Source organism: Dryas octopetala, chromosome 1 (genome assembly GCF_963921425.1).
Source record: "Dryas octopetala chromosome 1, drDryOcto1.1, whole genome shotgun sequence".
NCBI lineage: Eukaryota > Viridiplantae > Streptophyta > Magnoliopsida > Rosales > Rosaceae > Dryas > Dryas octopetala.
Window position 1 is genome coordinate 11,323,543 of NC_141366.1, and position 13,266 is coordinate 11,336,808.

The window sequence follows — 13,266 nt, forward strand, 5'->3', positions numbered from 1 at the left end:
AACTGAAACTGTTTAATTTCAAGAATTTCACAAATTGATTCACAAAATCAATTTCGCAAACTGTACATTTCAAAAATGTTTGTGAATCAATTTCACAATCAGATTTCACAACATTTCACAAATAGTTTACAAACATACTTACAAATCAGTTCACAAATATACTTATAAATCAAATTCATAAGAATTTCAATCTCATTATCTAAATCAAAGAATTGATTTAACAAACATAAAGAACTCAGAGAGATGAGCATTTTCATACCAAAATCTTAACCATGGGTGGTCGGAGCCGCCGAATTCCGAGAGTGGCAGCAGCGGAGGTTGGGGTTTTCAAATTAGGGCTTTTGAAATTCGAGGCAATTGAACACAAATTTGTATACCAGTAGAGAGAGAATGTCGAGGGGAGAAGAATGGGACCAGAACCACTTCAATCCGCCGTCGGAATCGCCGGCAATGGCGGCGGTAAGTCTCGGACCTTCTCGGAGTCGATTCGCCGTCCACGGTGGTCAGTTGGAGAATCGAAGACCACCATCACACTCACCACGTCGAGAGGAAGCTTCTGGAAGTGGAGAGCAGCTGCGACGTCGCCGGAATCGCGAAGTCACCGCCGGAGATGACGATCGGACTTGAGCAGATCTGGCGTCGACGTTTAGTTTCACGGCACGTGGAGGGCATAGGGAGGAAGAGGAAGGAGAGGCGAGTGTGATGGGACCGGTCTCGCCGGCAACCGTCGCCAGACGGCGGCGCACGCGCCGGCGACAGCAGCGGGGAGAGAGAGAGACGCAGAGGGGAGAGAGGCAACAGATAGGAGAGACCGAGAGAGAGAGAGAGAGAGAGAGAGAGAGAGAGAGAGAGAGAGAGAGAGAGAGAGAGTATTAGTTGGCTGAAAATGAAAATAAAACAAAAGGGGTAAAACTGGAAAATTAAAATATGGGGAGTCAAAGTTGACTGGGTATTAGTTGACTAGGGGGTTTAGGAAAATATTAAGTGTAAGATTGGGGGTTATAAGAGAGTTAGATTTTGGGTGGAGGTTATGAGAGATTTTATCTCTAACTAGGGGGTTTATAATTATTAACATATTGATAAAAGGAAAATACTATTTATCCCTAGCTAACACTTTTTTCCAACTAATATGACAAATTGAATAAGATAATTAAAATCTTGAATAATGAAACTGAGTCCTTAATTATCAGAGGCTCTTTATTTTTACCCATGACCATGTGATCAACACCTCAGCCCCAGAGATTTTTTTTTCTTTTTTTTTTTTCCATTAGTTAATATATGATCATGAATGTAGGATATAGGGATTGCAAGAATCAATTAGTTGGGTGGTGCATGTTTCATATAGATACATATCGATCTTGTAGTTTTATGCATTGGCATATTTTATATGCTTATTATTAAGTATGATAGGAAGGTGCATGCTTTGCTAGCTTAGAATTCCAACTATCACAGCCTCTTTATAATCAAAATATATAAAAGATTTCTTCCACTGCAGATCGAGATGGGTGGAGTATCCATAGGGGTTAAACAAAAGTTGGGCCATATAGTGGACATAATCACATGGTGTGGGATCATATATTCACCATCCATTTTATGAATGACTTAATTGAGATCTATTTCTAATCACCACCACCACCAAACATGTTGTGGTGGCACCATGTGCGTCAAATTAATTAAAGCAAGAGTTTGGAAGCAGAAATATGGGTACCAACCCCTCATAATTTATTTATGCATGTCGGAGCCACTTGTATCATATGTCACTTCTCATACATATATATATTTTATTTTATTTTTTGTCAAAAGCATACCCAACATGAACATGTGATATATATGTTACATGTCCAATATCATATATATCGATCTCTAAACTTCCCATTCAACAAAATATATATATATATATCTCTCTCTAAACCCGACTTAATTAAAGAGATTATTCTTAGTCATGAACACCAATGATACATAGTTATCAATTATTTAATTAGCAATTGTAACATCAAATCGATCATTAAAAAAAAGAATCCAAAATATATCGATCAGTATTAATTGTTTTAATATAAATTGTCAAAGAATGTATCCCCTCATGGCCTCATGTAGGGATTTAGATGGATGCTGCAAGTCACAGCTGACCACCATTACTTTATTATTGTGATTTGGTGTTGGATCATTGAAATATAGAAGATATGTTCTGCCTTTTGGTTCTTCTGCCGTACCCTGTTTGTGCCATATTCCAAGCATCGATCATGCATGCATTATTAGCCTTGCTTTCAAAGCTGGAAAGACCCCGAGACTCGACAATGAGACAACTTTGGAAGTGCATGGTCCACTGTACATTATGCATGCATGTTACATATTATATAATTCTGATGCTTATGCTCACAGATTGTGAATCTGAATAAGATCATGCACACTCCGACAACATATACATCTTGTATTATCAAATTGTCTAACAAGGTAGCATTACCTTATAAATATAAATTTAATTAGTTATTTAATGCCCATGTGCACATGATTGGCTTATACATCATAGAAGCTCATCCTCACGATCATAAGCCTATATAAAGGCCTAGCTCTGTTTAAGAGAGCCATATAGCAATACAATCTTAAGGACTATCACTTCTTCAGCTTAATTGGTCTCTTAATTCCTTCAAGCCTTTCTATTCTTCAATTCTTTTCTCCCCTTCAAGAGAATCAAAAGTTCTTGCACAAAATGGGTTCTAGCTCTGCACCTAGAAACTATGCAAGCGTGAATGGCGAAGATGATGAAGATTTTGGAGTTGAAGTCATGGAAACCAACAGTGCCATTCTCATGTCCTTATTGGAAGAGCTACAAGAAGAAGATCGTGATGATGAAAGATTAAACAGTGTGATCCAATCTCTAGAGGCAGAAATTGCCAATTCAAGCACAATGGACGGTGATGGTTCGAGTGCTATGGACTCCGAATTGATCATCAAAGATGCCGAAGATGGTGACTTGTGGGATATCGATTGCTCGATTTCACATGATTGGGAGTTGGGATGTTTTGGTAGGGATGAGCAGGTGGCTTGCTCACCCTGCAGTGATGACATGAATTGGTATATGGATTCTTGTGAATATGATATGGATTGTCCCACTGATTCTGGAATTTGGGTCAGTGATTATTCTCATACTTGTTATGGAGTTGGCCTAGAGGAGGAGCATGTGTACAGCTCTTTATGGCAGGACACTGCATATGACTCAATCATGTATGACTAAGCTAAAGACTCTGCTAGCCCCCCATGTACATTTTAAATCTAAAGGCCTCACACATCTTTATATTATTATGATTTTTGCCAATTACATTAACTGAATGTGGTTTTTCATTATACAATTTTTCTATTGTTCTGTAACTTAGTCGTTACAAATAGATTTAGAGAAGCTAAAGAGATTCAATCATTAAATGGAACAGAAAGGGATAGCTATCAACACAGAGAGTGCTTTACAACTTTTAAAACTAAATCCCTCAAAAACCAATAATTGAACTTCAAAACTCAATTCCATGTAAAAGCTATAATTGCATCTTGATGAATTCAACCAGAGAAGTCATTGACCCCCTTTGAAACATAAAAAATACCTTGTCTGTGGCAACTACATCAATTGGATGTGGTTATACATCATAAGTTTGTTTACTGTTATGTGTAAGTTAATCATAACAAATCTTTCTAAAACTTGTGTTTTGAGATGAGGACTGCTAATAGATTCATCTTCTATCGACAAAGATGATTTTACAAATTTGAAAAACAGAATCCAAACCTAGAATCAGACTACCAAAACAAAATATTACATCCTGATAAATTCAACTTGACAAGTCTTTGAACGCCTTCGAAACATCAAAAACTCCTTGTATAATTCCTTCTCTTCCATATACAGAGGACCAGCATAAATTGTCATTTTGTTCAAAACTCTGCCATTCTTTAACAAATATTTTGTCACTTCCTTCTCAACCTGCTATGCCCTGAATCCCTTTATGGAGATACTCCTGAGGTTTCTCAACGAACAATCAGGCACAAAGTCAGGTGGATTCTGATAGAATTAGAGCATAAGTGGTATACACATCCTACTTACATATTCTAAGACAAGATCTTCCAGTTTAGGTGATCTCCTTAGAAACTCTGCTAGCAATACCCAATAATTGCAGCCACGAAGTACCAGCTCCAATTGGATCAGACTACCAAAGCCTGAAGGGAGACACCGAGCCTTTGTGAAGATACAAGTATTGATCAAACAAAAGCTCGTGCATAAATTAAACTATTTCTTATGCATAATATACAAATTCAAATCATAATTAATTGCCAAAGGATGAATAATAAGAACAAAGAAAGTACAATAACATTGAAGGGAATGAAAATGATGGTCCCACATGCATGCCAGACCCCTCAACTATTCCTCCTCCATCCAATTCCTTTATCCTATAATCATTTGTACCAAAGACAGTGCAAGAAAGAGCTAGGGTATACTTACCTTCAAATGAAAAATCGAAAGAGACAAGCATTTAACATTGGAAACTACAGCAAGCAGTGCAATTGCACGGGTGGGAAAGGAAATCTGTTCTTCAGCAGAAAGGACTTTGACAACAATATTGGCATTGACTAGGGACTTTGCATTCTGCAAATAATAATTTGATAAAGCAACCTGCTTCAAATCAAGGTTTTCAAGCTTTGGGGCATTAATATTAAAATTGTGCTCACTAGCTAGTCACTTCATCCAAATTTAATCTCAACGTCTTCAGTTCAGGTGCGGAGATGTTGAAATTAAAAACACCACTAGAGTCAGTTAATCCATCTATGGTCAAATCCTCAAGCTAATAAAATGAGCATTCCTGATGGCAACATTTTCACCACTATTTCTGGCTTCAAGGGCTTCATTTGATTCCGTACAGTGCCCTCTCTGTTGGTTGCTTTGAGGAGTGGGTAAGAAGTGGCGGGAAAAGGAGTACAATGATAAGAGGAGGTGGGTACCACCAGAACTTCTAAGTTCACTGTTCACTTCACGGGAGATCGATCCCAACAAATGTCATTCATGCATTATGCATATAAATGTGAAAATAAAATCCCATAATTTTACATCTTAGTTAATTACTTACTATTTCAACTTGACAGGTCTTTGAACCCCTTTGAAATATTAAAAACTCGTTGTATAGCTCCTTCTCTTTTGCTTACACAAGAGGAAATGTATACATATATTGTCATCTTTTTCAAAACTTCACCATTCTTCAAAAAATACTTTGCCACCTGCATGTCATGGCCTTCCCTTGAATCTTCTTATGGTGAGAGTCTTGAGTTGTGACGACAGACAAATAGGCACAAACTCTGGTGGATCAAATTCAACATACTTGAAATCTTCTTCATTGCACAAAGCATGGCACTGAAAATATTTTAAAGAATGAATAAAGCAAGAATCCTTAAAAGCTACATGTTGGTAAAACGTAACATAAGTGGAAATTAATACATCTTACTAGCTTTATGTTCGAAGACAAGATATTCTAGATTAGGTGATCTGTTGAGGAACTCTGCTAGCAATCCCCAGTAATAGTAATCATAAAAAAACCAGCTTCAATTGGTTCAAATTATCAAAATCACGCAGACCATGCACCCTAGGAGAAATTAAAGTATTGATCAAACAGAAACTCGCGCAGAATCTCATGAACATTTATTTACCATTAAATCATTAAATTCTTAAATTGAGAACGATGGCTAACAAAATTGGAGGATGAAGGGGATGTGTCTGTCCTGTATATATGCAATGTCAAGGAAAGGTGCACAACTCCTCCATATTTTGTTTTGCATATAGATGAAAGCTATATAGATCGATAAGAACCTTGTCATATGTCATATATGTAATTTATATTTCTTTTAGTATTTCCTTGCCAAACGAAAACCTAACTTACCATTTAATTTCCTCCATTTCAATCTATCTAACTTGAAAGGGAGTTAAAGTTATTGACAATTTATTTTTAACATCTTCAGTTCAGGTGCAGAGACGTTGATCGATATCCAACGCTTCTTAATTTATATATATGCATATCCAAGAGGCCCTTCTAAAGTCAAATATTCAAGCACAGGGCAGCAAGAGAAAAGCTTTTCCACGTTGACGTCATTACCAAGAAAATGAAATCGAACGTAAAGGAACTTGAGACTTGGGAAACAACCTGATGTAGGAGTCTTGAACTCTTGATGATAAAATTTGACCGCGCGCAGTTTCAAAACCTCCAGTGTTTTGCATGTGAAAAGGGTTTGAGGCAACTCAAAAAATCGGCCTCGTTAGTCAACACAAAGATTAAGTTCAACAACATTACGTCTAATGGCAGTGCAAATCCAACCATCAACACGAGAGAAATTAGCATTATCATAGGAACAGTGAAGACATATATAATTTTTGGATGCTTGATGAATCACGAAAGAAAATGAATTTGGTAATGCACTAATTTTATCTTCAACTCTTTGTTGACGCTTTGACATCGAACCCATTAATTTATACCATGATACTTCAAACGAAATCATTGAATTAATACTCATTTGTGTTCATAAATATCTATGCATGAAATTTTACTTGTGGAGAAAATTCTTTGATGGAAACCAGTAAAAAGTTTTCAATGCCTGAACATTTTTCCATGAAAGTATATATTCAATCTAGATATAGAAACAAAAACAAAGAGTTTGCATTTTGTACAGATCTAGATATATATAAACAACACAAAGGGTAGGACTTGTATTTCTATTACTTTGTCATTTTTTCACAGTTTTCTTGGTAACCAAACAGATTGCAAATAAGACAAAAATGTTATGAAGAGAAATACCTGGTAAGAGATTCTGAGAAGCCTAGGAAAGCCTATTAATTAATAAGGTTAAATACAAAAATAGTCCACAAATTTTACTGTGATTCTTAATTTGGTCTATTAATTATAAAAAGTGTCAATTTGGTCCACAAATTTCTCAAATTGTATCAAAGCAATACAAAAGTTAATTTCCATAAAAAAAATTAACGAAACTAGTCATGTGCACAACATGTGACTCTATTTTTAGGAGTATGTTAGTTCATTTATCACATTTTTGCTTAATTTTTGGCTTAATTTTTTTGATGGAAGTTAACGTTTGTATTACTTTGGTACAACTTAGAAAATTCGTGAACCAAATTGATATTTTTTATATTTAATTGATCAAATTGAGAATCATAGGAAAGTTCGTGAATCATTTTTATATTTAACCCTAATTAATACCAGTGCTAGGCTGCAAGCAAATTGTAAAATCTCTAATTGGCTGCTGAGAAACGGTGGGAAAAAGCTAGCTAAGAAAATCAGAGCCACGCAGAAGAGCAATCCCACGACACCGTTTTACACCATCTCTGAATCTCTGATTCTCTGCAACTCTGAAGTGAGTAAACAGTGCACGCACACTCTCTCACGTTTTAAAGGAAGATCTTCCGTTCAAACTTTATGTCATATAACTACTTACTTATATAATACAGACTCCAATTTTAAAAAGCTAAGACTCAATGTCATTAGGAAATTAACACATTGTGGCACACAATAACGTCAATGAAAAGTCATATACATGCACGACAATTTAAACCTCTCAGCCCTCCGTTTTTGTGATTGAGTGGCTCACTGGAGAAGAAGGCATGCATACACACCACCATATATGGTGTCCATCATCTACAATAAATTAAAGAAAATATTTCTTCTCTTTTTTGAGTAGCACTGTCATAGTATTATTAATCTACCTATGTTATTAACATATGTTAATTTACTTAAAACCTTTAAATTATGTTAATATATATATGAGTTGACATTACAATAAAAAGATTAACAAAAGATTAATATATACAATAAGATCGGAGTTCAATAAATAAAGAAATATAAAAACTAAAGAAGTAATTTTATATACAAAGAATTCACATGATCGAGTAAAGTAAGAAACTTATTTTAAAGTGCGAACAAATAACATCTCGATCTCTATTAAAAAAAAAAAATCACAGACCAAAAAAACTAATACTAAGAAATCACAATATTTTTATAATGCTTAAATCCTAACATAAGTGCTAACATGAATGCTAAGGTGTTGAACGATCGAGGCTTAGAGGAACTAATCTTGTAAATATTTTTGAATTTCATTTTCAAGCTCTGCGTCGATAAGTTGAAGGTCATCATCGCTCATTAAGTACTCCTCCAAGTGTTTGAGAATGTTATTGTTAGAAGACGTCGTCTCTTGTTGAATAAACGGACGTTGAAGGTCTCCTTGTATATTATCCTCCAAAAGCATCTCTTGATCGTCTTGTTCTTGTTCTTGTACTTTCTTTTTCTCTGATGATCTGTCATTCTTCCTAAGAATGCAAATTACATACTTCTTTTCCTGCATTTGATAATAATGAATGAATATATTTTTCGTTAAATAAATAAATTACAAACCCTATTTTGCAAAGAAAGTTAAAAATCAAACACGTACATGCATATACCAAGAGATTGATATAGATATACTTACTTGATCTTTGTTTTGCAGTAAAGATTGATGAAGATCGTACTCATGCATAATCCAACGGCCATCGTCCTTGGACCCTTTATTCTTGTAACTAAATCTTTTTCTGTACCCAATAACGTACTTGTTCTTGTCGAAAGTAGCATATATTTTTGTGCTGGAGTCTTCGCCTTTCCAGGTGCCAGTGCCAACTGTTCGGCTTATACGCGAGCCATTTAGGGTTTTCTTCTTGAGTTGGGTAAATAAGTAGATGTCTTTTGCTTCTTCTGATTCTTTGTATTGGTCCCAAATTTGCGACGGTTCTTTATCGTAAAGATTACAGTCGTGAACAGGACCTTTGGGAACCTCCTTGCCCTCGAGTTTGGGGTGAAGGTAGCAAAGAAGTAGTTGTTCTTCGTCGGGGATAAACTTGAAGCCCACAGGAACAGAAAAACGAGTAGCCATCGGAAATATTGAAGAGAAGGCTGTGAGGTGAGAGCGCGCAGTGAGTGAGTGATCGATCGAGTATATATGGGACTGTAAGCTAGGTCTGTGGTACGGCCGGTGTATTTATAATATTAGGACTTAGCTAGGGTACTTAATTAGATTAGGAGAAATTAATTCTGTATTTCCTGAGTCCACTTGGATTAATTAGCTAGGTCGATCTGATTGGTATCCACACTGCCGGAGCCACATAGGTACTAGGGGGACACAGGCCCCCCTCAACTCTAATTAATTGATTTTTGTTTTCGATTTTTCTATTATTTTTGTTAATATATTATGATATATATTTTCTAAATAATTATTTTTGGCATAAAATATGAAATAGTTTCTTGTGTTTAGCATGTGTAAATCCAAATGAATAATTATATATATTTTTTCAATGGTAAAAGTTGATCCGTCTTGCTCATTTTATAAAAAAATTCTTACTCTTGTTAAAGATACTTGATGATTAATTACCTTAAACCAAGTTAATTCTCTTAATTTTTTGTTTGCGAAAGTAATTCTAATTGTATGCAAGGAATAAAATTTCGGATTTCGAGGAAATTTCGATGAAAATTTCGATAGAAATATCGACGGAAATTTCGATGAAAATTTTGACGGAAATTTCGAAGATTTTTAAATTTCGACAGAAATTAGACGGAAACGACGGAAATTACTATCAAAATACGAAAATTTTGAATGAAACTTTATCATATATTTATTTAACATATTATCTACTACATTGATAAAAAACATTGAAGAAACCAAATTATATAGTAAGTTTCATGTGATATAAGATAAATATAATGCGCGCTGAAGGCAAATACTATTAAATAAAATTAGTATAATGATTAAATGAAATTAATATATTCATTATATTTTATAATCTATACACTAAACCATATATACTTTATAATCTATACTCTATATTATTTAAGATATAATATAGGATATTAGGGTTTAGGTCTATTAGGATATTTTTAATTATTTTTTATATAAAAATGTATTAGAGTTTAAAAACAACTAAACGAAACCCCAAAATGGCCAAACAAAACCCCAAATCATTTTTTTGTTCAAATAGCCCAAAAGTCTCAAACTCCAATAAAAAAAGTCTTTTATTTTTTTTCTCTTTTTTTTTTCTTTTCTTTTTTTCTCTGTCCTTCCTTATCTCTCCCCGTGGGTTGACCCCCTTTTGCTTTCCTTTGCTTTCATCTTCTCCTTCTTCTTCGCTGCTGCAGTGCGCCTGTGAGCTGTGACTTTTTTTTTTTTTTTTTTTCTTTTTCACACAATCACACACTCTTATATTTCTCTCTCTGCATCTCCATCACCACCCTTACCTTCACCTTCATCTCTTTCTCCCTCCTCTCTTTCTCCCTCGTCTTCCCCCCCCCCCCCCCGCCGCCGCTCCCTGCCGCCGAAACCCACCAAATGATGCACAGAAAGTTTGAACCATCTCTTCCTCCATCTATCTCTTTCTCCCTCATTTCCCCCATGCCGGCCCCCCGCCGCCGCTCTCTCGATCTCGCCCGCAGCCGAAAATTTCGCCAAAATTTCGAAGATTTCGATAATTTCGGCAAAATTATCACAAAAAATCAAAAATTATACGTTTCAATTTCGACCCCTCCTCAAATCGAAAATTTCGGCGAAATCTCGCCGAAATTTTCGAAATTTAAACCCCTGATTGTATGTAAAAATAATTTTTATTGTTGTGAATATCTTAAGAAAAACAATTGTGCATTCAAAACAATAAAGTTATCATACAATAATGAAATAAGCTGTAGAAACATATAGTCATAGATGTGCGCTTGGGCTTATTAGAAAACAAAAATGGATTTATGTGTGTCATAGTGAAGGTCAGTGAAGGCCCGTTAGAAAAGTGTGACATGACTATTTTGGTAGACTACTGACCAAAATAAGTTGGTGTTCAATTTTATTATTCTATACCAAGCTAATAATTAAATAAGTTTCCCATCTTTGGAAAACAATGTTTGTTTTGCTCCACATTGTGCATGTTTTCTATGAGAAGTTTGAAGACAAGATCGATCCACTTGCAGAGAAGGCAGCTATTGAGATCAAAAAGCTCTCTCCTCCTCTCACAAAGCTCATTAGAGCTGCAAATTAAATTTGGCTTTGCTTCTGTAATTGAAATCCAGATTTGGGGACTTGCCTCAGTCGGTCACTTGCCCAATTCCTAAAAAATTTTGCCGCCATTTCACGGGATCAGGCTTTACCTAACTAGCACCCCTCAATTTCAAATCCTGGATCCATCCCTGCACACACTAGATGACTAGAATCACCAAAATCCACAACATGCAATCACAATTTTTCAAAAGATACCAATAAAAATAATTGCCAAATACCAAAACAAACACCAATTCACAAGTATAATTGACATTATGTGTCATTGATTTTTATACATGTACCTAATGTGAGGTTATACAAACATATATAATTTTTAGTGTTTACATCATTACATAACATTATATATATTTATCCTGTATGACGTATGATCGAGAACCCATATATATTTACATATAATTTTTTTGTACCTTCTCAGCAATTATTTCATGACATGCATGTAAAACAATTAATGACAAACCCATATATATATATGTGTGTGTATGTGTGTGTGTAACATCAGTACCAACCTGTACACTCTACTTAGTATTCATATAGGTTCCATTGAGTTTTTATTAAGATTGAATTGGCACTCAAATTGGGGATAAAAGGGGGGGAAAAATAAGATTCATAATTAAGCTAAAAAACATGTTATATATATGAAGGTTTACATTGTTGAGAGAGACATAGAAGCGGTCAAGCGGGTATATGATCAGTATGAATGTGGCTATGAGATTACCTTCCCAGAGAAGATCATGCTAACCACATCTACGGTTATTAACATCTCAAAATCCCATATAAGTATATATATATCCTATTTGTTTGAACTTCATTGTGGAATAGCTCATGTACTGATCGATCATCAATCGTTTATTATAATCCAAGAAACTGCTTTCAACTTTTTAGCAGGTTGTCTTATATTTTTTCATTTTTTTATTCATTTTTGTCTTGTAATTAATGCTATTGACCGCTACAATTGTATAAGTTGGTATGATCTGAAAGTTGCCAAAGCTGGACTTATATGTCGTTAGTGCCCAATCAGGGGTAAAACAGTAATACCCACCAACCACGAACATATATGCCTGATGCCCATAGCCATTAGCCATAGTCTTTTAATTTTTTTTTTTTTAAATTTACAATGAAAAAGTGATTGCAGAAGTTTTATAGGTTTCCTTTTTGTCCCTCAAAATAGACATTATTGGTAACATTAATTTACTTCCTGCTTTGCAATTTTGCATTCCTTAGCACTAGAGCTTTTAGCTAGGTAGCTAGCTATGGGCTGTCACTTTGTTTTATTTCATGTTTGCTTAATCTCGTATTGTTGTTGGAAGACAACTAATAATAAAGAGGAAAACAATGTTGTATGACTTATGACTTTCAACATTAATATATTATATATATGTAAGGAAAATTACAGCACTCACATTAATTACTTAATTAGGCTGCAGGCTTTTCTTTTTCTTTCACTTTTCAAATGAAAATCTATACTGCTTTTTGAACTATGCTTAAAATAAAATAAACATAGTAATTTACAACTTAATTTTGATTCGAATCTACCAGTAAATGTTAGATTATATTGTTGGGGACCTTATGCATTAATTAAGAGAGGGATGCGTGCATGGGTGTGTTTGGGGGGAGAGGTCAAGATGGAGAGCAACAAAGCAAGTTTGATGGCCGGGTTGAACAATAGGAGGCACTACTCATGCAGTCATGCATGCTATATTGCGCTATTTATGAACCAAATGTCCCACACAACGACATTGGAAATGTAGATTAATACCTTAAAGATGGTTTGTAGCCTTGTAGGCTATTGGGCACCTTTTTCTTACAAACTGGTTTTGTGGCAGCAAGTTCTAACATGTACTATCAGAGCAAATTAATTTCATCACGCAATCGGGGAGAAAAACTTTTACAGTATTATATGTTTTATTTGTTTATATTATGATCATTTAACTTGTAATATAATGAGAAAGATAGACACTGTAAAAATATAATAATTTTTTATAAATTTTTTTTTACACAATTAGGTTAGGTGGTAGATAAATCACTAAATAGTAAATATTGGTACCATACTACCATCGATCCCAATATCAATATAATGGATTACGAAGATATGGGACACAAACATTGTAGGTTGTCAATTTGTCCTGTTTCAAATGTCCCACAATGAACATCGTAGAATATCTAAAGAGGGTTTAT

General features: G+C 34.8%; 1 protein-coding gene and 1 pseudogene across 1 annotated transcript; one reads left to right on the top strand and one right to left on the bottom strand.

Moving 5' to 3' along the window:
* Positions 1 to 2,605: 2,605 nt before the first annotated feature.
* LOC147297814 (uncharacterized) lies at positions 2,606 to 3,313 on the top strand. Its single transcript, XM_086229922.1, has one exon. It carries the CDS (start codon positions 2,708 to 2,710, stop codon positions 3,230 to 3,232), a length of 525 nt encoding a protein of 174 aa, XP_086086048.1. The 5' UTR covers positions 2,606 to 2,707; the 3' UTR covers positions 3,233 to 3,313.
* Positions 3,314 to 3,796: 483 nt separating this feature from the next.
* On the bottom strand, positions 3,797 to 6,628 carry LOC147297815 (F-box/FBD/LRR-repeat protein At4g00160-like; annotated as a pseudogene).
* Positions 6,629 to 13,266: the final 6,638 nt, after the last annotated feature.

Coding starts and splice junctions, on each gene's coding strand:
- LOC147297814 (XM_086229922.1), top strand. CDS start 2,708: ATGGGTTCTAGCTCTGCACCTAGAAACTATGCAAGCGTGAATGGCGAA.